A 22,886-nucleotide genomic window follows, 5' to 3' on the forward strand; every position below is an offset into this window, starting at 1 on the left:
GCTCCAGGGGCAGATGACAGCTTTGTAGAATTCAGTTAGTGAGACGGAAAAATGGGGGGAGATTATAGACCTATGTACATAAGGGGAGGTTTGGGGGTTAAAAAGATTCTTGGGTATTTTCCTGAGTGTCTGGATTAATGCACACACACGCACATCTCTGTGCGCAGACGTATACCTTCACATACACACATATAGATGTACACACACACATTTCACGGGAGAGCAGTGACTTAAACCACAGGGCCATAGGGCTTCGCACTTGACCGACACACATTAATGTTTGCTGAATTGGAGAAAACTGCCGCTATGCCCAGCCTGCTGTTTTATCTATTTTTTTTTTTTTCCTTTTTTATCATTGACCATTGCTCTCAGGAGTTAATATTTGAACCTGGTCATAAAGGAGTCGACACCTACTGACCTACGGCCAACACTCGAAGCAGAAGGAGCCCCTATAAAACAGCCCACGCTGGCACCCGGCCGGCAGAGCTGTGAGCAGCTGAGGACGGACCCTCGTCGCCACCATGAACTTCTCCGGCAAGTACGAACTGCAGAGCCAGGAAAATTTCGAGGCCTTCATGAAGGCCGTCGGTGAGTGCTGGGCCGGGGGCCGAGGCTGCGGGCCAAGGGAAGGAGGGTCCGGCCCTGCAGGTGGAGCCCAGGCAGGGTCTCCATGTAGGGATGTGGGGAGCGGTTCAAGCTGTGCACAGACTAGGGGGCCTTGGCCTGCGTGTGGCTTTCACAGCAGGGCTGTTCCTCCCTGGACAAGGCCACGTCACAGGCGCGTGGAAAGAGCACTGACCTACGGTCTGATCTGGATTGAGGCCACCTCTGCTGGTCCCTCATTGTGTGACCCTGTCCATTCACTCACTCATTCATTTCTTCATTCTTCTAACAAACATCGATTCAGAGCTAACCATATGCTGAGCTGGATGCTGTGCTGGGCAGACACCAGGGAGACAGGTACAGTGAGCCCCACGCTCAAGGTCACAATTGAGAGAGAGAGAGATGAAGAAATAAATGCACGAAGTATCTCTGATCGTGTCCTGAGTGCTGCCTTGGCCCCAAGCCCTGGGCTCAGCCCTCCGTAAGGCAGCTTCCTGTCGACTCCTCACAAAAAAGGTCTGAGTTGGGTACAATTATTTTTCCCATTGTGCAGCTGAGGCAACTGAGGCCCGAAAGTTCAGGTAGTCCCAGCTGAGGTCACACAGGGAGCAATCCTACCTGAGTTTGAAGGAGGAACTAGTTTCCACAGACCTTGTTTTAAATGCCTGTGAACCGATCTGACCCCCATTCACCTCGCCCCACCCAAGTAACATCCAGGAGGATGTGATGCTCCCAGAAGGACCTCAAGGGAAGGCTTGGTGGTGGTCAAGGCGAGCCTTGGCTGAGTCGTGGAAGATGAGCAGGTATCCACGAGGGGACAGGGGGAGGGGAGCATGCTCCAGGCAGAGGAAGCAAAGGAGCAGAGGGACCAGGAAGGGAGCTGACAGGGAGAGGATGCAGAAGACAGCAAAGGCCGAGAGAGGAGGCCCCTTCGAGCCGGCTGAGAGCTTGGATCTTCTCCTGTAGGGCAGTCACGGCCCCACTCTGGGCCTTGCACCGCTCACCTGTGCAACAGGACCCTCCCCGCTGCTGTTAATGCACATGGTTTTCAATCCTCAATTCATGTGATGGAATAAACATGCTCCGAAATTTGTAAAGCTCTGTCCCGAGTCAGGGACTCGGGGCACATCTGACTCCAGGGCCCTGGTGGCAGAGGACTTGGCAGGGGTGGGGCACGGAGGTGTCCCAGGCACAGAGCTGGAGGGTGCTTGTCGTCTGGGCGTGATCATTAAGAGCTCCCTCTTCCACTCTCACGAGGGACCTGGCTTGGGAGATGAGCTGTAAGGTCACCCTGAGTGTGCAGGACGAAATGCTAACACTCAAAGAACAAAGTCTCCTGGCATAAAGGAGGAGGGGTGAAGATGGAGAGCGAGTAAGAAGGAGGTGCCGTCAAGAGGAAGGCTTCCTCGGGGCACAGGAGTGGTTTTTATAGACCAGCTGGCAAGATGCCTGGTGTGGGCAGTCAGGCCAAGTCAGGGCACTGACCTTCCCTTCAGAGGTCGAAGCCCATGTCACTCACAGGACGCCAGTAAGGGCCATGGTCTCCGCGAAGCACAGCACCTCCCTCCCCGTCCAGGCTACAGAGTCCCTCTTGTAACCACCGCCTTCCAGCTCCCACCTCTGCCCACCTTAAACCTCAAATGATTTCCACCAGGTCTGCCCGACGACCTCATCCAGAAGGGCAAGGACATCAAGGGGGTGACGGAAATCGTGCAGAATGGGAAGCACTTCAAACTCACCATCACCACCGGGACCAGAGTGATCCAGAATGAGTTCACCCTGGGGGAGGAGTGTGAGCTGCAGACCATGACCGGGGAGAAGGTCAAGGTAGGAGCTCCCCTCTCAAACCCCCCTCTGCTTCCGGAACCTTCCCTGGAGCCTGGCCCCAGGGCTTCCTCCCCCAGGGCTCCCACCTCACAATTCCCACTGCTGAGACCCTATCTCTGAACCCACTGCTGGAGGGAGAGGCAGAGAGACAAAGCTCTTAAGAAAGATGCTCTTCTGGGAGATCCCAGTTTCCTGAGACTGTCTGGGGGCACTCTGGCCCAAGAGTCTGAGCTCCCCCATACGGAGGGTGCTGGGGAAGCAGGCACACAGCAGGAATCTAAGACTCAGATTCTCCCAGGCCCCGCAATGGGCCAGGGGGCGCCAGTGCAAAACCCCTAAAGGGCTCTAAGGTCATCCTTGAGCTAAAAGAAAACAGCCTTAGAGCTGGTGGTCACAGGGAGAATTCCTGGAGGAGGTGCGAGCAACGCCAGAGTACCCAGGCCCAGGCAGGCCCTCAGACCAAGCCTTTGGGGATGCTCACTGAGTCCCTGGCCTCAGCTGCCTCAGCTGTGAAATGGGTGCAGTCCCCCTTCCCAGAGCAAAGGCAATGGGCAGGGCAGCATCACCTCCAACGGGCCGTGTCAAAGGTGTGTAACGGGAGGTGGGTGCTGGCCGTCTGCGGGGTTGGCAGGCAGAGGCAGGGAGATCCAGGCAGTCGGGCCCCTCACCAGGAGCCCCTATTCACCCCTCCAAAACTCAGCACACCCCAGCACAGCCAGAGCCCCTGAGCGGCGTTTCTCCTCCACACCCCCCACCCCCGGCGATAACCGTGTGCATCGGGCTCAGCTGGCTGGTCTCCCCCTCCCCTTCGGACGGCTCTCCGTTTCTGCTTCTCCAGACGTAGCAGCACAGGTCGGAGGTCGGTGATAAATCTGAGGAGGGACATTCCCTTCTACACCCCCAGTTAGGGGGGGCAGGTCCTCAGGGGTTTCACCACAGGCCTTTCCTGTTGTCCATCTTGGAGGCAAATTGTTAACCTTGGCCAGTGTCTTCTGCTCCCTGCTGGCTTTCTGTTACTCTTCCTGGATGCACAGAGCTTGAACAGGAGAAAGATAAAGGTGCTGGAAAGAGCAATACAAACCAGAGCAAAACCACGTGCTCGCCCATCTGGCCGGGATTTTGAATTTAGCTGCTCCCTCCCTCCGTGGACTTGGAGAATTGGGACTTGCAATTTTATCTTAGTGTTTGCATTCGAAACACTCAGTGGTCCTATGCTGATTTCTGGATCACATCCCAGAAGTGAAAAGTCTGACAAAAGAAGCCCTGGTTTTTTCTTTAGTTCTTTTTTTTTGGAGGAGTGGGAATGATTAGGGTTACTTATTTAATTGTTTTTTAAAGGAGGTCCTGGGGATTGAACCCAGGACATCATGCTTACAAAGCACATGTTCTACCACTTGAGCTGTACCCTCCCTCCTTTTCTCTAGTTCTTGAACGCACCTCACTTCTCTTTAGAGCCAGACGAACGGGGGGAGTCAGGGACGGTTACACATAGATGAACAGTTAGGTATCTGTAAGCAGAGACCCCTGCAGGGGAGTCAACCCCATTAGCAAGGGTTTCACCCCCTCCCAGACCCTTCCCCTCAGGCCATTTCTTCTGTCCCCCGTTGCAGGCAGTGGTTCAGCTGGAAGGTGAGAATAAACTGGTGACAACTTTCAAAGGCATCAAGTCTGTGACTGAATTGAATGGTGACACAATCACCAGTGTAAGTTGGCCCTCGGATTCTGTATCTCCTAGTGCTGGGGTTGAGGGGCGGGGAGACAGGACATGTAGCCCTCCCTGCTGCCTTCCCCGTGGCCAGTCTCTGCTCCCTCGTGCCCTGGCAGTGGCCCCAGCTGCTGCTTCCCCGCACTCTGGGTTCCTTCCGGTGGTCCCTCCATCACCACTTTCCTGCCTGGAGTCCATCATTCTATAATCCCCACCCCCACTTCCTCCCTCCTCATTGCCATCCCCTGCCTCCTCTCCCCTTCCTTCCCTAGCACCCGAACAGGATGGGATAAGACAGGAGCTTGTAGGAGACACAGGGTCCTGGGGAGCCACCAGCACAGCTCACCCTTCATGGTCTCCAGCAGGATGTTGACACAAGACTCACTCACGGGCGGGAGCATGGAAATCCGTTCCCGCCTCCTGTGGTCCTCTGATTCATGGAGCAACCCTCCCCGTGACCCAACCAGCCCCCCCCCCCACAGCCCAGGAAGGCTTTGGCCAAAAGTTGGGCTCTTTCCTTCCTTTTTCTATTTTGTGACTTTGCACTGCTTGTCAGCCATAACCCTTCCCTTCTGCCTCACTCACCAACGAGCTCCAGGGGCCTCCACCTGCCCTGCCAGCCCAGGGCACTCAGTCAGTGCCTCTGCCCTTTGGCATCTATAAGGAGAATGATGTTCTTGGCCATTTCACGGCAGCTTTGGAATCCGGCGCTCCGGTGGTGCGTGCGGCATCATCCTCGGTGCCTGGCTGTCGGCCGTGTCCTGCCCCCGTGTGGGGTGAATAGTACAGCGTTTCTCCTGCAGTTATGCCCCCCTGGCTCTTCCTTGCCCCCAGGCTGTGTTTTGAGGAGCAACAGAAAGCAGAACACTGCCCAAAGGGCCTGTCATCTCCCCGTTCAAGTGGAGAAATCCCTCAGCTAGGGAGAGACGGAGGGTCAAGCATGAAACCCGCGGTCCCCAGCCCCCGTCCCGGCACGGTCGCAGCGGAGGAGGGGCACCTGCAGGGCAGCAGGAAATAAGCCGTGCAGGACTGCCCAGGCCTGGCCAACGTCCTTTGATACGTCCCATCGCCCCTCATGCTCCCACCTCTTGTGAGGGAGGCAGGATGAGGGATGCAATGGACAGGCTGACCTGTCCTAGGTCACCCAGGGAATGAGTTGTGGAACCAGGGTTCAAACCTTGATCTTTTCATCCCATTGCGACACTGCTGAAGCTATGGGGCTCCTTTTCCACCCTGATGACATTGCCCTCCCTCATTGCCACAGTCGTGTTCCCGAGAACTAGCACGAGAAAGGGACCTGGGGGAGAACAGAACATCCCTCAAAGACTCAAAAGTGTATGAATCTCAGGAATCTAATGCTTTCATATGCTTCACAGCTTTGGGAGGAGAATTACTGTGTCCCAGGCTGGGTGCCTACGTGTTTCCACATGCATGAGTCCTAGGTGCTCAGCACATATTGGTTCATAGTAGGTGCTCAATGAAACTTTGAGAAATTGGGTTGGATTGGCTGGTTGGGATGGTCTTGCTCTAACAGCCATTGACGTAGAAAGGAATTCAGTAAAGGGCGGACAGCTCTCCACGGGAGGAAGCAAAGTGACAAAGACCTGGCGCGGGAATTTAGAAAAGATTGCCAGCCCTTCCTCTGGTCCAGAAGCAGAGGAGCCTTTGAGTTGCTTCACATGTTAGCTATTGGGGGCTTCATCATCATTTACAATTCAACATCACGGTAACATTTTATGATGTTTTTTCTGACTTGCAGACCATGACTTTGGGCGACATTGTCTTGAAGAGAATCAGCAAAAGAGTTTAGACTAGTCTGCATTTCATATTCTTTCACTGTGTAAAATTAATGTAATAAAGTAAACTTTCTTTAAAAATACGCCTTTTTTCCTTGATGGGTTTTCATTGGCGGTGCTATTGAGCACTGAGCAGTTCTGTTTTTGTAAGCCCTGACAATCTGCCTGTTCTGTCCTGCTGGGTCAGGTCTGAAGAGTAGACCCCAGGCTGCCCACTCAGGTGACCCTATGAGGAACACATGATGCGGCTGGATCTGTGGGGCAGCCCTGGAATGACCACATGGCAAGGAGCTGGAGCAAGAGGGTGTGCCGTGTGCTGGTCCTGAGGGTGACTCCTGCGGGGACAGAGAGAGCAGGAATGCTGGGCAGGCAGAGGGGAGCTATGCCCACCAGGGCGGCCACAGTGGCCCCACGCAGCAGGGGACACGAACAAAACAAGCGGGCGCTGACCCACCAGATGAGCAGGTCTCCGTTCTAGAGGAGGAATGGTCAAGCCCCGTCTCTGCCACAGCTCCCCAGTTCTGCTGTCGTAGCTCGGAAGCAGCCATAAACAATACCCAAACAGATGGGCAAGGCTGTGTTCCAACAAAACTTTTATTTATGAACACTGAGATTTGAAATTCGTATCATTTTCACATGTCATAAAATATTCTTCTCTTGTTTTTTTTTTAAACCATCAAAACACAGAAAACTCTTCTTAGCTCACTTATCATATTGAAAGAGGTGGCAGCCAGATCTGACTCATGGTCGTAAGTTGCCGACCTTCGCTCCATCATAGCCTGTCCCCTCTTATCTACCTTCACACCTTTTCTATAATGTACATTCCAATCAAGCTAAACTATCTCTCATTTCCCTTGTAATTTAAGTGCCACCTCCTTCAAGACAGCTTCCTGAATTGCACAGCTGGAGGGGTTCCCTCCTGCTGTCTGGTATTCTGTCTGCAGCAACCTAGCAGGAGAAGGTCTTCCTGCCTCGCACTGTGGCCTTCCCCATTCGTTAGCCCTCCTTCTTCCATGTGGAGCAGGATCTTGGAAGAAACGTGAGACCGTTATTTCAGGGACCAAGGAAGACCTAAGGGCTTCAGAGCTTCAGTAAGGACTCTGAGTTGGAAGACACAGGGGGAAAACCAACCAATAGCACAGCACGCTACAATGGACCAGTCAGAAACATACATTCGACATGAACTAAAGAGCTAAATGAATAAATGTGAAATATTAGAAACACACATGGCGATAGGTTAAATAACTTGAATTACAGGAGACCTTCTTAAACAAGATGCAGTGACCATAAAGGAAAAGATGATTTCATTTTACTACCTGAAAAATTTTAAATTTCATATAAAAAAGACACCATAAGCATATTCTCTGCCTCAAAAAAGAAAAAAAAGGAAAAAGAAAAAACAACAATGTGGGAGAAAAGATTTAAGGGTACATAACAGAGGTTAATAGAATATAAAAACCTCCCCTCAAATCAATAAGATCAACAAGACAACGGAAAAGTGAGTTGTGGACATTTATAGGGAATTCACAATATGAAATACGCTTAGCCTCATAGCAATCAGGGAGGAAGGAGGTAAGATGCGATATCATTTTGCAAATCAACCTAGTAAAGAACAAAAAGATGGATCACATACAGTGTTTGCAAGGATGTGATGGGTGACTCTTCTACCAGTTGGTGGAGATGGAAACTGGTACAGCCCATGTGGAACACCCATTAACAGCACCCATTAACATTTGCAACATCAATTCCCTCACACCTAGCCATGCCGCTGTTGCACATCTCCCTAGAGACGTGTTTAAACACATGCACAGAGAAGTATATAGAGAACGCAACAGCCCGAAACTGGAAACAAATGCCCATCGGTTAAAAAAAAAAAAAAGAAAAAGATTAGGCAAACGGGGCTCTGGCCACACCCTGAAATAACCTGCAGTAGACAAAATAAATGAGGTGGATCTATATGTACTTTCGTGGGACTATTTCTAAGACCAAGATGTTAAAAAAAAAAAAAAAAGAAGTTTCAGAACAATATCAACAGTATAATTGCATTCATGTAAGTTTTGTTAAAATGTGAAACGAAATGATTGATTTTTATTGATATACATATATGTCTGTGACCATGGATGGATGGAACATCAGATAACAGCCATTACCTCTGTGGTGGAAACAGGTCAAGGGAGATTTTGGCATTATTTATATTATTTGAATCTTATGAGGAACTAACTTTGTGGAACCATTTTTTTCTAATGAGCAATGAGTTTTTAGAAAGCAGAGGATTTCAAGTAACAACGGTGGGCTTGAAGACGTGGTTCTAATTAACCAATCCGTAATTTTTACCTCAGTTTTCTCATCCGTAAAAAGGGCAATGAAATACCTTCTCTTATGGGTTTTGTAAGGAGCCCATGAAATTGTATCAGTGTTATCCCAATGAAACACAGATGTCATCATTACCAGCTGGATCCCTGGGGAACTGCATTTGGGTTTGACGTGCAGACCGTTAGCGGAAGCTCTGTTACTGCCCAGAGAAATTAACCTCTCTGAGCAGAAGAAGAGGCACAGAGAGGAAAAGAGGTTTGCTTAGGACCACCCAGCTGATAAATGGTGAAACCAAGGTCCTTTGACCCTCAAGTTACAGGAGGAGGAAAGTAGTAGAAACAAGGTCTTCTCCACTAGGAATCTGACAAAATCCCCGAAGTCTCCCCCTAACTGGGGACAGCTCTGGTTTAGGAGGTGACTGTTTGTATGCTTTTGCCTGAAAAGAAGAATTCATTTCAGATGCTGAATTTGGATTTTGCACAAATACCCAGAGAACTTTGGGCCTGAAGCCTGCTTTAAATAAGCTGAATAAACAGCTGTTGATGGTATGAAAAATAACATGAAAAGGAATATATATACAATGGAATCACTATGCTGTACACCAGAAATTAACACAACATGTTTAACTGATTATAATTCAATTTAAAAAAAAAAACTACAGCAAAGTATTCTCTACAACTGCACTGTCGAATACAGTAGCCACTAGCCACATTGGCTATTTAAATTGAAATTAATTGAAATTAAATACAGTTTAAAAATTCAGTTCCCCACTCATACAAGACACATTTTGAATGTTTAATAGTCACATGTTGCCAGTGGCTGCTGTATTGGACAACACAGATAGAAGACATTTCCATCAACACAGTGAGTTCTGTCAGATAACACTGCTGTAAACAGATGGTCAGGAAGAAAGAAGCCATGGGGGAGGGTATAGCTCAGTGGTAGAGCGTGCAGGAGGTCCTGGGTTCAATCCTCAGTACCTCCATTAAACAAATAAATAAGCCTAATTACCCACCCCTCCCCCCCCAAAAAAAAACAAAGAAGAAAGGAAGAAGCCACACATATTGGCTTGGAAACACAGAAAATTTAATGGCCTTTGTGGACTGCTGTAACATCAGAACCCGAAGATACACAGTTTCATGTCTCGCCTGCTTTGATCTAAGCAAATTCATTCACTTATTCATTCATTTGTTCAATACACATAAACTGAGCACCTACTATGTTCCAGGTGCTAGGTTCTGGGAATAGAAAGATAAATAAAGGGTCAAAGCTCCTGCCCTCCAGAGGCTCACAATCTGATAGAGGAGGCAGACAAGTAAAAAGGCAATTATAATGCTGTGAGGAGAGTGTTATGATGGGAGACTCACGGGTAGTATGACAGACTCAGACATGCAGCCAGCTGAATCTAAGGCTTGCAGGGAAGGCTTCACGGAAGGGGTGATTTCCAAAGTGGGTGCTGAAGGATGAAGAGGAGTTGGCGGGTGTCAGGTTTTTAGACAGAATGTTTCAGACCTCAAGGAGCACACAGGGGAACATGGGTCACCCAGGGACCTGTGAGTGAGTGGGTCTGACTAAAGTCTAAGATGCAGGAGACACTCCGGAAGTGACCAGAGCAGAAGTCAGACGTTCTCCTCGGTGGGGAGAACGGTCCTGAGGAGGAGCAGTGTGGGGATGGAGAGAAAGGAAAGGGAAAGAGCTTCTGCTGGACATGCTGAGCTTGATGTGCCTGAAGAACACTTGAGAGGGTGCATGGCGCTGGAGCTCCTACAGTTTTAAGGACATCAGCCTCAAGGTAGGGATTAAACAAAGGGTCTGGCTGAGCTCATGGGGGAGGGTGTGCAGAATAAGATGAAGATGGATTGAGAGTGACCAGGATGAACAAAATCAGCTCCAGGAAATGCCAGCCCATCAGGGTAGGGAGAGAAGCGCCATCAGAGGACCATTGCTAAGAGGTGGTGCCCAGAATCAAAGGCTGCAGTTCCGACTGAGGCAGAGAAGCCAAATAACATGAGGGCTGAGAAGCACGCATGGGAGTCGACCTTGGGAAGAGCCACATTCCCGGATTCAGGAAGCCAGCCTGCAGGGGTCCAAGAAGAAGCAGAAAGCCAAGAAAGGCAGATGATAACTATGAGAGACAAAGCCTTTAAAAAACTCAGCCGTGAAGATTATGATCAGAGTCCTCAGCATGTCTATTAATTGCTCTGAAGAAGCCAGTGGACAGAGAAGTGTAACGAACCCAGGGTGAGAAGAAATATCAGTGGAACGAAGCTCTGAAGACCGAGGAAGGGACGGGGTCCAAAGCCCAGGCGGAGAGTCTCGCTCTGGAGACGGAAAGGGCTCCCATCCCACTGGTGTGAGAAGGAGGGGAGGGAAGGATGAGCACAGACGCGATGTGTGTAAATGTGGGAAGAGGAAATTGAGGGAACCCCATCTCCTGTATCTGTTTCCTCCATGAAGCAGGAGATGCAGCTCTGCTCAAAGCAGGGGACTCCAGGACAGGAGTGAAAGCCTGAAATAACTATCGGGCAAAGGGAGAGCCAACAAGGGGCATATAACGCATGCACATCTGGGCTGCACCCCAAGGTCAGCTGAGGCTGCGGAGGAGAAGTCCGTGGAGGCGCCTGCTACTCAGAGAGGTGCTGTTTTCCTGGCTGTGCTCAGCACCTCCGGGTGCAGCAAAGGAAAGACAAGACAACTTAATTAATGCAGGCAGGGGCTCTGCTGAGCAGAAAGTGCGGAGAGGCAAAAAAAAAGGAAGACAGGCTGATGCACTGGTTATCTGGAAGGAAGTGGAGACGGGAGGATGGTGACACACATGACGTCATATAGCAGTTTGGGGCGGAGGAAGGAGACAGAGGGGTGAGCAGGCAGAAGGCAACGACCAGCAAGTTAGACATTAAAAATGGAGGAATTATGGGTGATGGCAGTGTCCAGGGCAAGGCCAAGAGAGAGTGAATGGAGGAAATGGAAAGACATCTGGAGCTGAGTAAATGAAGAATCTGTGAAGCAAGAGGTCTCAACGATTTGTGAAAGTGGACTTTGAAGACACCAAGTTTGAGAAAGAGGGGATGGAAAACAAGACCATGGTATGGGGGAATGACCAGCCGATTAGCAGTGGCAAAGAAGGGAAGAGGTCTGGGGGAAGGTTTTATATGGGGGTGCAAGAGTGATTGTTTGAACTGGCACAGCTGGGTCCCTGGGAGAAGGCTGGTGCCCTCTGTAGACACGTCATACATTGGCTTGGAAGAACTGTCACTCTCCCTGTGCAAGTTCTAGAGAAGCAGGTGTCCTCAAAAAAGAGCCAAATGCCAGGAGTATTCTGTACGAGGATTCTGCAGAGAAGTGGAATCTTTGCAGAGTTTTTGGACAGTTTTTGGCACATTGACAGAGCTGTTGGTCAGGTTACGAGGGAGGCAGTGGGTCATTCTGAGAATGAAAGGATGAGGATGGAGGACCGAACACCTTAGGCACCGATGACAAATATGGGGCCCGGTGGGATCACTTGACTTCAAGATTTCAGCTAGAGCTATGAGGTCAAGGGTGGCCCCAGATGGTGTAGAAGACATGGTGACACTCTCAAATGGGGGGTTTCAGCCCAGGATCCCCCAAAACATTGGTGAGACATCTGGGATCCCAGAAGATAACAGGACAACTAGATTGGTTGATTTCCAAGACCCTTACTCTTGGGTGGAAACCAGAGCAGCCTCCCAGGAGATGAGGGTAACTTGGTCACACCCCTCAAAGAGATCCTAACCTAGACGTGTGGAGTCCAGATAAGATATTCCTTCTGGCAAGAAAAGCAGCGGCCTGGGGGCGTGGGCAGTGAAAGAAATTAAGCAAGGAAGGTCATAATTATTCATCACTAAAAATAGAGATTTCCTGGGGGCTGGTGATGAAGTGTAAGCTGGTAAAGACCAAAGGAAACACCCAAAGGCCAAGTCTTCTGGACCCATGACCATTAGGCATCTCTTTCCTTGTTTCTCCCTCTACTTCAATATGAAGAGACGTCTTCAATCCTAGGAGGCCAATGGCCAGAAAAATCACAGATACTGTCCAAGGAGCCCCACGTCACAAGAATCACAAGGCTTGGTGGCAAGGGTGGGGAAAGGACACACCCCCTCTCTGTGTTCTGGAAGTAATTTCCGAATAATGCTTGGAACCCAGACTTTAAACAGAGGCCTCAAATGGTTTGGGCAAAGCCCCCTCCTCTTTCTGCACAGGTTCCCTTCTGAAAAGGTTTCCGTTCTCTGAGTAGGACCTAAATGGCTCAAACCCAGCCCCTTCTTCATAACTCCACACTCACTGGGGAGACTGGACATCACCCACCCCGGTCAGCCAAGTCCTGAATATTCCAGAGACACCTGCACAGATGGATGAGCAGCCATCTGAGACTCCAGGCACCTTCCACCCTCAGCTCAGATGTCATCTCCTCCATGACACCCCTGCGACCACGCACACGCACACACACACACGCCAGACACATGCCCACCCTCCCTCCATATAGTTTATACCATTACATCCATTATTACACTGTGCTTTAATTGTTTGTTTATATTTAGGGTCCTTTATCCCTAGGGCCTAGCACCCAATAAATATTTGTAGGATGAGTTGGGCTGGGCTGGGCTGGGCTGGGCTGGGCTAGAGTTGAACTGAATGGAACTGAGTTGAAATGAACCAAAACGACCATGGGGGACACAGAACAGTACATTCTCACAGCAACAAAGATGAGCATTACCTTGACTTCCTCATCAAAGAGCTCCCCCAGAAACCCACTGCCTCCAGAATGTCTCCCCTGTTCCCCAACCACGACGCATCCCCCATCCCCTACCCCCAACCCCCACCAGGCAGGTCCTCATTGCTTCTTATGGAACAGGGCCGGCGCCGGCTCATTGCTGGGCTCCGCCATGACCTGCATGGGCTGGTTGCTGAGGGCGGCCTCGCGCATCTTGTGGTACATGAACTCGTTCTGGCGGAACATGCGCAGCTCCATCTCCGTCTGCATCCGCATGGCCTGTGGGACCAGATACACTGTGAACAGCGCTGACAAGCCCCCAGGATGTGTTGGTCTCTGACCCACCTTGGCCCCTTTGGAAATGACAGACAATGGGACAGTGACTCCCAGCCACGGAGATTTCAACTGCATCCCCTCAGAGGATGCACCCACACACACACACACACACACACACTGACACACACACTCTCTCATCCACTGGGGGCCTGAGGTCCTGGCAGCGGGCTCCGTTTGTTAGAGAGAGCGAGTCAGACCACTGAGAGAGCAGCTTGGGGAACTGTTCTCAGCAGGGAATGTGTCTTCTCAGGAACTGCCAGGTGGGTACCTGGATTTGAACTTAGGTCCCAGTTAAGGTTGCAGGATGTTAAGCAAATGACTTAATCCCTTCCGTCCTCAGTTTCCTCATGCATGAAATGGGTCCCATTCCCTTGTACTTCACCATGGACAGGGAATATTCCAGCGTAAGACCTACAGAAAAGCCCCTATTCTCCCACCGTCCCTCTGGGAGCTATTTATCACGGGCCAGGCTTTGTGGAGGGGCTGGGGTTACAGCAGTGAATATGATGACAGAGACTCTTGTTTGACAAGCTTAATATACTCACATAAAGTCAGTCTTCTCATACATTCAATGACACCAAAGTCTGTCCTCTTGGACAGGCCTTCGAACCCTGTCACTTTCAAATAAACCAGCACAAAGCACAGGGGAGGCCAGCAGCGATGAAGAGCGTGCCGCTTGCCTAAGTGCGGCTCTGAGTGCTCCGCTCGCAGTAACTCACGGAACTCTTGCCACAACGCTAGCCTTTTTCTCCACGTCACAGCTGGAAAGGGCTGTGTGACTGGGGTTCAATCCCAGCAGTCTGATTCCAGAGCCTGCGCTCCCTGAGTCCTGTCCCGTGGGCCACGGGCTGCACACACGTGCACATCATCGTTTAGGTTTTCTCAGCCCAGGCTCTGAGCCCCTCAGGGTTCAAGTCTCAGCTTTGCTGGCCACTCACTCTGTGACTAAGGACAGCTTACTCCCCTCCCCTCTGTGTTCTCAGATGTAAAACCCAGGGAGTGGGCTCGGCATTTCTGAATCCCCTTCTGGTCCAGCAGGCCATCTCTGGTCTTTCCAAAAGCAGGGTCTAGAACTCAGCTTTCACCCTTAGAGCAGGCAGGGAGGCCCAGCCCCGGATGCCACTTGCCTCTAGGTCCTTGGTGATGGGGTGGGAGGGTCCGTGTGTCACGAGGAGAATGGCGTAGGCTTTGCAGATCATGCTGTGCCCCACCTCAATGTTGCCAGCGTGCCAGTTGGTCAGCCCCGCCCGCATCACAGCCATGCCCAGCTGGGCGTTGTTGGGGTGGTAGAGCTTCCTGCGGGGCAGAGAAAATCATCATAACACGGGTTCCCAGCCTGCTTGTATCCGCACGACCTCCGACAACTTACAAGGTAGCCTCACTGATTAAGTCCATCTTCTCTCCCACCAGCCCCTTGAGGCCTTCACCCTTGAGCTGTATTTTCACCTCCTTGGCACCTTGCTAACAGGGCTTCCTTTTAGCATGTTGTACAGTTTCCCCGGGTTTTGCTCATGAGTAATATCCACTCAAAAAAACGAACCTTCTTGTGCCAACATACCCAGACATACAAATTCTGAATTTGCCCAGAAATACACATTCACATGCCCATGTGGACACAGAAGGCAAGAGAGGACATTAGCAGAGCAAAGGCAGGGGAGTTGCAGTTTACAATTTATAAACAAGGAGGGCTGAAACCTTTTTTTTTTTTTAACTTAAATAAAATCTAATGCTGACAAGGTTGCCTGTGTTGATTGTTAGGGGAGAAGAAACCTTTCTAAGCACTTAAGATCAAGCTACATTTAGCCTTCTGGAAACCACAAGCGCAAGATGCCACTCAAGTAACAGATGAGCTAGGGGATTTGAAATAGACCAGAGACGACAAATAGGTTTCATCTCAGCTATCAGATCTGATTATTTGGACATTATTGCTTGGAACACCATGATAAAAAGGCTCAATCATAAGGAGGTCTGTGATCGATTACTGATGCCTGCTGTGGGTGCAGGAGGGAAGAGTAGCAACAGGTGTGCCGTCCCTGGAATAGACACATTTCCAGAAGACTATCCAAGACTCAGGATCGGACATACATATAGCCATCCACCATCCTCCTGGCGTAGTGTGAGGCCTCCCCATAGGCCTGCAGGTAGGACAGGACCTCGGAAACAATGCTCAGCATCCGCAGCATGTAGATGTTGGTGTCGGTAAATACTGGCTCCTGCTTCTCCAGACACTCCCGGCATAATTTCACAACCTAGGAGACACAGGCCCTGCCCGTTACCACTGCCCCAGAGCTCATGCTTAATTCACCTGGGGAGCATCACGGTGGCGTTGGACACTCATACTCTGAAGGCTGTGGAAATTGCTGACAGAGGTGGGAAAGTGCCAGTTTGCGATCTGAACAGCAAAATGGTCCCATTTGGCTAAGATGTAGGCATGGGAAAAGTAACGGTGGGAGACGCGGCTGACGTGGCAGAATAAGGCGTCATCACGTAAGCCAGTAGGTAGCAGAGAGTTAGGAAAGCTGTATTCATACGTGGACAGTTAACCAGCACAACAGTGCAATGAGCTAGGTGCCACTAATACTCCCATTTTACCAGATGAGGGAACTGAAGCACAGAGAAGGTAAGTGCTTTGCCAAAGTTACACAGACAGTGAGCAATGGAGCAAGGGTTCAAACCAAGCCACGGAGCTTTATCTTAATCTGCATTCCCGTGATTCTCCTCCTGGCTGAGCTTTGGAATCACCGGGATTTTTAAAATACCAATGACTGAGCTCTACCCCAGACCAAGTAAAACTGAATAGCTGGGGAAGGGCCCCTGGCATCTGCAGTTCACATATGCCCCTGGGTGGTCCTTCTGCAAAGTGAGGTTGGACAATCATGCCCTGGTGGAAGTGTCCAGGACAGATCGGCACAGAGGCCGGGACACCCACCATGAGGATGTCACTTGGCACCTGGGGAGGAAAAAGACAGGCCCGGCCCCAGGCAGCTTGGAGTCAGGCTTTTCCTTCGGATTCATTTATAGTGTAGTATGGTTTGCACCCTACGAAGTCAGATGGTCTCTGGATTTTTGTGGTTCATAGCTCTCCTCTCCTTCCCTGGCTGCTCTCCTGGGAGAAATGTCACACAATTCTTTCCATTTCAAGTGGGTGGAAGCCAATGTTCTCTGAGACTTTCCCAGGGGCCCGTTAGGCGGCTGGGTGGGGGTGTGACAGAGTGCAGGCTGGTAATCAGTCCTCCGGCAGGTAATCTTCTTAAGCCCATGGGCAGGGTCCAGCCCCACAGCCGGCCCTGCCAGGCTTCAGTGGAGAAGGGACGTGAAGAGGCAGAGAGCAGAGAGGACAGAACCAGCGGGGCCCTCCTGCTGGCTCCAGCTCCTCCCTCGAGCCTCTGCCGTAGACTTTCCATACTGCACAGCAATACTTTGCTCGTGGGCCTCTCCCCACCTGCCTGGCAGGACTCCTGGGAGGCAAAGAGCAGCTCTTGTGTCAGTCACCCCAGTAAGGGCTCAAAAACGGGCAAGGAATGAGTGAGGAAAGGAACAAAAATAAGGGAAAAGCAGATAGAAATGAACACAAATTAATCTCCCCATGGCCATGCCCTAGTGGCACCCAAACCCAGCGATACAAGTTGTTTAAAGAACTTGCGGGGTGGGGTAGGGTGGAAATACTGATTCATGGTCCCTGTGCTCTGTTGCAAATTGAATGAATCACATCTCAGGGGGTGAGACACAGGAATCTGTATTTCCAACAAGTCGGCTGGGTGAATTCAATGCTGGCAAGCGCTCGGTCAGTGTTTGCAGTGGCTCTCGATTTTAGGTGCACATTGAAATCACTTGGGAGCTTTAAAAATCTGGGTGTCTGGGTCCCATCCCAAGAGATTCTAGTGGAATTGTCCTGGGCCAGGGTCTGAGCATAAAGGTTTTTCAGTGATTTTAGAGTACAGCCAGTTGAGAACTCCCAGTGCGTCAAAAGCCAGAGTTGAATGCACAGTTAGTAGAGACTAGAACCATAGCCCCCACACGCATTCAGTTACGGGAAAGCAAGCCACCCACTGCCATCTCCATTCCTCCATCCCTGATGCCAAGCTAGATATCACAGATCCCTCCAACCCCCGGGGACACCCGTCAGGCTGCCTGTTCCCTCCTCAAACCCAGTTTCAGTGAGTTGAATAGCCAGTCACTGAGAACACGCCCCTAAAATGTGCTAAATGCTTAACAGCAAGAAGAGTCATGCACTCAACCCTAGGACAACTTTTAGAAAGACAACCTGCTCAGTAGCCTCCGCATCTTTACCCCCTGCACTCACACACACACACACACACACACTCCTTTCTCCTCCCTTACTAGAAAAACTTTCTGCCCTCCTCTCCACTTCCATCCCCTATAAAAATGAATTTTTACCTCGTGGTACAAACCCTCAGAGCGAGCCTTGTCAATTTTCTCCAGCATATCCTTGGAGTATTGTATCATCTCCTTCACCACATCCTGAGAGGGCTGGGGAAAGGAGGGAGATTGAGCTGGAGACCCCTTCATGAGGCAACCCACTGCATCTCTGGACAGCTGCCATCTTTGACATTCACTGTAGTACCAGATCAATGCCCCCCTCACTGTGAATGCTTCATTTCTGTAAATGCGGCTCAAGGTCCCCCCAACTCCTTCATCATGCTTCTGACCCATGTTGTATTTTCCATTGACCAAGCTCCAGAGCCTTGCCGCTGGCCAGTGGTCCCCACTCTTTGCTCATGTCTGGACTTTTGGACCCATTGCAGTATCCGATATGAATCTCTGTTGTGTTTTCTCTGGCATTTTGGATTCTCATTCTACTCCATCGCCCAAAAGATTTACCATTCTTTCTCTTTAAGTCAACTACATATTCTACAGGTATGTCCTTGACTTTTTGTCTTCACCCAAATCATTGATTTAATACTGGCCAGCACAGAGCTGAGGATAGAGACCAAGAGCTTGGCCAAAACCATACTCAGCCACTGGAGTTCATTGAAGAGGCCCTGTGGCCAAGGGCATTGAAACCCTCCCAAGTGTTTCAGCATCCAGCTCATAGTCCCTTGTCTTGACCAAAGGGGCATCATGAGAGAACTTGTCAGCTGTCTCTGTGAAATCTAGACCCACTTGACTTCCTGTGTTTGCCTAAGCAGTCTAGTGATCTTGTTTAAAAACCCAGGACCTTGTGCATGCTGAGCACACACTCTACCACTGAGCCATACTGTCCCCCTAGAAAGACGATGTTCTGATATTAAAATTATGAAAGGCCCACGGGTGGAGGATGAGATGGACCAGCACAGATGTGGGGCTCTGCTCACTGCTGAGGGACCCAGAACAAAAGGCTCCAGAAGTTTTATGGACCCTGAGGTGCAATTATGAGGCACCAAAATTAAGAAGCCAGTTCCCATGAAGGCACTCTAATTTTGAGGGAAAAGAGCCAAATTTCTCAAAGTCTGAAGGAAAAATTTACTTGTTGTGTTTCCCATATCAGAAGCACCCCCGAACACACACACCTCCGTGTACATGGGGGGAGATGGCCCACAGTGGGGAGATGGACCACGGAGGGAAGATGGGCCGTGGGAAGTCAGCGCCCACTCCAGTCTTAGCCTCTTGCTTTGCCATCATGGAAAGTGATAAAAGGCTTGCTACTTTAATCGGCTGCTCTGACACGTGGCAGCCTAACTCTCTCCCAACTCAGTGGAGCTCCTGACATCGCCCCCCACAGTAAGCCTTCTGTTGCTCCACGGTCTCACCATCAGTTAGGCAACAGCTACTCAGGAGGTAAGCATATTAATCATTCTCCACATTGCCCCTTGCCATGGGACTAGGAACCTCTTTGTGATAACCAGACAACACATCTCTGCTCATCCGGTCTCTCTGTATGAAATTCCCAGCATCACTTAAGCTGCCAAGGGGCAAGGAGCGGAACTAAGATTTACTGAGTGTCTACTCGATGTGCCCACCCCTTTTGCAAGCAGCATCTTGTTTCATCCTCATTAACAAGCCCGTGTCGTGCGTGCCATCATTCCTATTTTACAGATGAGGAAACTGAGTCACTTCCCCAAACTCAAATACCCAAAGTGGTGGCACCAAGACACCAGTGGGGACCTATCGGCAGTGCTCTGTCCAGCACCCATGTCGTCCTAGAGGCTGGTCGTCTGGGAGCGGACGGCAGGGGTGCCTTGGTTAGCAGGGGAACCCACTCTTGCCCGGCCCGTGGGGAAGACGGCCCCAGCACCCCAGGAGCAGGGCTGCATGTACCTTGGGGTCGTCTTTCACCCCCAGGAGGAGGTTGTCCTTCAGCCCCTTCTGGCAGTGCTCACACGTGCAGTCGAAGTAGTACTGCCTTTTCAGCTGCCTCCTGCGCTCCTCGCTGACGTTGAGGAAGTCGATATAGGATACGGTCAGCTCCTCTCCTTCTGAGATCTTGCCCAGGGCCCGGAGTTCAATTCTGGGTAAAGGAGAAGAATGGATCAAACCCAGGCTGGGATTTATGCTCCTCAGGGTTTCAAGGAGCTGAGTCTCAAAGGCAACGAGCTCCACTAGCACTCCGGGAAAGCGCCATTCCCTCCAAACGGAGGGGACATGATGTGAAGCACAGTTTTCTGGATCGTTCTGCTCTACTCATCCTGAAGTCTGCTCCCTTCAGTCAACTGCTCTGCAATCAGCGCAGATAGACTCCCGGCAGAGGGCTGGGCTTGGTCATGAAACCATACAAAGCTTCCATGCCTACCATTATCCCCGTGTAAGCAGCCACTGCTTGTCCGCAACGAGGGAAGGGAGACGAAATAAGGCAAAAACTCCAAACAAGAGAAGATTCAATGGTCACTTCTGGATAGTGCTGGGGACTGCTTCTCTCAGAAACATGCACATTCAATTGCCCACCATCTTAGCCCATTCTGTGTCTAACTGTAAGCCCCTCTTACCTTGGCCACTGGTGCAATGGGTCACTTATGTGAAGAGCCTTACACCTGGAGATCACCAAAGGCAACTGAAAGCCTCACTTCATTAGCCCACTGTATCGTTCACTTTTTTTTTTTAATGTGGGTACCGGGGATTGAACCCAGGACCTCATGCATGCTAAGCATGTGCACTCCCACTGAGCTGTACCCTCCCCCTCAACAGGTCACTTTGTGTTTATTGGAGGACATGGGTTTGGGGTTGAAGGCGGTTAGCAAGAGCAGATGGCATTTCAACCCCCTCCCAGCCTAGAACTGACCCTCCGATTACCTACAGCTCTACTACCCAGCTAACGCCGAACAAATGGAGACCAGCCCGTGGACCTCTCCTTCCACCCACGAGGCAACAGAAAATTGGTGAGCCTGGCAAACTGGCCCCTAAGCTGTGCTCCTGTGTCTCCCCTGGACTGGGGAGGATCCGGGGACCTCACTACCCAGAGGGAACCTGTAACCCAAAGAGTGAGTGGCAGTCTGCAGAGGGCTGGGGAAGCATCGGCAGAGAGGTCCCCCTGCATGTCTTTTATCCTCCAGAGAGGCTGAGTCAGATGCCATGTGAAAGGCAGGGCAAACTTAATTACCTCCCCCCGCCAAAAACAAAAAACAAAAACAAAAACAAACAAACAACAAAAAAATGAAAGGCAGGGCAAGGTCCAAGCACCGCAGGAGGGTCCCAGTCAGAAGCAGCCCCTTCCTCATGCTCTGAGGTGACAACCAAGCGAGGAACCGCTGAACAGCAGCGACATGCATGTCCAGGCATCTGAGGTGACCACTTAAGGCTAAAGAACCTTCTCTCAAATTGGGATACACGATGTACCAAATAAATTTGATAATATAATATATATAAAAACAACTGTATGGAGCCTGGCAAAATCTAAGGGCTTGTTCATCTTTTGTCCCTTCTTTCCTTTCTTCTCCACCCCAATTTTTGGCAGCAGCTGTTACCGAAGGGATGAAAGAGAGAGGTGGCAAGGTGATCCTACCCACAGCTCTGCCTGGAATCCTAACAAGTCCCAGCTCCAGGGGCTGGACCTCCTCATTTCACAGATGAAGATACTGATGCCCAGAGAGGTGACGTAACGTCCCCCCAGGTCCCACAGCTCTTTGGCGACAGGTCAAGATTAGAACTCAAGAGCCACTCGCGCTTCACCACATCAAACTGGCCTCACCTGACTGTCTGCCTTCAGTCTGCCTCCCGGGTCTGCAGTGCACAAGAAATGGGATGCATTAATGCCCTTGAGTTAGGACTTGACTCACATCCTTAACAGTGGCATTTGAGCAACTCCTGGGCCACTGTTGAATGTGATCTCTGGTGTCTGGTCCCACGGAGGCAGCTCACTGTAGAGAAGGATCCTCATTCAAGAATGAATCGGTGGCCAGTTGAGTTAGCCAGCAGGTTTGTTTGCTTCCCACCATGGTTAAGCCAATTCTTACAAGGTCTCAGAGTGGCTCAAATTATTTCAATGGTACTAGTTTCCAAGTATCACTTAGGTGTGAAAAGTGCACATATGTATGCCCCATTTTACCTAACTTGGAACTGGGGATCAGGGCATGAAAGTGACCACCACCCCTTTCCAGATCCCAGACTTCTTCCATCTCTAACACTCTGCGATTCTATAGCTCAGCCAATTGAGCCTCGAGGAGGCAACTTATTTAAGTACTTCTTGCAGAGATCAGAGGCAGAGTCCGGAGCTACAGAGACTTAGAATTAGAAAGGAAAGGTCCCTAGAGATGCTCTCATCTTGACCTTTGCTCTACAAATGTGGAACCAAGCGCCCAGGGATTACGTGAATCACCCAAAGTCACGTGCAATGCACATCAACCCTGAGTCAGATGCACCAACCAGTCCTACCCCTGCATTGCCAAAGCCCAGACTCCCAAGAAAGCATTTTGTTGTTAATCCAAAGAGCATTCCAAGTACTTTCAAGCCTGGCCTGAGAAAAAAACCCATCTGTGGCCATGCAGTTGTCATTAAGAAATGTCAAAAGTAAAATCTAACCTAAACCACTAATTCATCATTGGTCAGATGCAGTAAAGAGAATAAATATTTATCAAAAATATCATAGTTATGGGCACAAATTTCAGAACCCAGTCTGACTAAGAATTTGATGGTTATGAACAAACACAGTTTTTTAGTAGGTCAGTAATGTCAACAGTCCTCATTTCATGATAAGCAGGGTTTGGAAGGACAAAGTGGGGTTTTGCTAAGATGATGTGGACAAGAAGGGACCCTCATGCTTTGATATTGGAGGAAGGAGAGAAATAGGGAGGAAAAGAGAGGGAAGGAAGGAAATAAAGCAAAGTCATGGCAGGTAGTGGGTGAGGAACAAAATGATTAATATCAATGCATTAAAAATACAGCATTCAGCAAAGACAAGACTCTGGGGTGCAGAAGGATGCTACGAGCAGATGGCAGCCAAGGAGTCTCGGGAAGGGGCAGCCCCAGCAAACCAGGCAAGTGAGGGAGATGGGTCAGAGGAGCAGGGGTGTTTCCAAAGACTGACCCACCTCATCTGGGTGTGAAACATGGATTTCACTGCCTCATGACTGAAAAACAAAACAGATACCCGAATGGAAATCATTACCGTTGGCTCATCCTGTAGGGCTGGCAGGATGCACAG

The 22,886-nt window shown here is 50.3% G+C and overlaps 2 protein-coding genes across 5 annotated transcripts in view; one reads left to right on the forward strand and one right to left on the reverse strand.

Annotated features, from left to right (window-relative positions):
• The first annotated feature begins 404 nt into the window (after positions 1 to 404).
• FABP1 (fatty acid binding protein 1) lies at positions 405 to 6,014 on the forward strand. The gene is made up of 4 exons (XM_010958960.3): positions 405 to 588; positions 2,258 to 2,430; positions 4,041 to 4,133; positions 5,895 to 6,014. Exons 1-4 carry the CDS (start codon positions 522 to 524, stop codon positions 5,943 to 5,945), a joined length of 384 nt encoding a protein of 127 aa, XP_010957262.1. The 5' UTR covers positions 405 to 521; the 3' UTR covers positions 5,946 to 6,014.
• A 3,294-nt stretch (positions 6,015 to 9,308) lies between these two features.
• SMYD1 (SET and MYND domain containing 1) overlaps positions 9,309 to 22,886 on the reverse strand; it is a 33,116-nt gene continuing 19,538 nt past the window's right edge. For 3 of the 4 annotated variants that reach the window (XM_010958956.3, XM_074354399.1, XM_074354398.1), the window contains exons 5-10: positions 22,774 to 22,812; positions 19,571 to 19,760; positions 17,711 to 17,803; positions 15,398 to 15,561; positions 14,440 to 14,608; positions 9,309 to 13,255 (exon numbers count right to left, since the gene is read on the reverse strand). In XM_010958956.3, coding sequence (XP_010957258.1) covers positions 13,097 to 13,255; positions 14,440 to 14,608; positions 15,398 to 15,561; positions 17,711 to 17,803; positions 19,571 to 19,760; positions 22,774 to 22,812 — 814 coding nt within the window. In that variant the 3' untranslated portion in view covers positions 9,309 to 13,096. The remainder of the gene's footprint in view (positions 13,256 to 14,439; positions 14,609 to 15,397; positions 15,562 to 17,710; positions 17,804 to 19,570; positions 19,761 to 22,773; positions 22,813 to 22,886) is intronic. The other variant, XM_010958958.3, reaches the window with a different exon arrangement.

This window comes from Camelus bactrianus, chromosome 28 (assembly GCF_048773025.1).
Source record: "Camelus bactrianus isolate YW-2024 breed Bactrian camel chromosome 28, ASM4877302v1, whole genome shotgun sequence".
Classification (NCBI taxonomy): domain Eukaryota; kingdom Metazoa; phylum Chordata; class Mammalia; order Artiodactyla; family Camelidae; genus Camelus; species Camelus bactrianus.

Coding starts and splice junctions, on each gene's coding strand:
- FABP1 (XM_010958960.3), top strand. CDS start 522: ATGAACTTCTCCGGCAAGTACGAACTGCAGAGCCAGGAAAATTTCGAG. Junction 589..2,257: donor GGCCTTCATGAAGGCCGTCG/GTGAGTGCTGGG, acceptor GATTTCCACCAG/GTCTGCCCGACGACCTCATC. Junction 2,431..4,040: donor TGACCGGGGAGAAGGTCAAG/GTAGGAGCTCCC, acceptor CCCCCGTTGCAG/GCAGTGGTTCAGCTGGAAGG.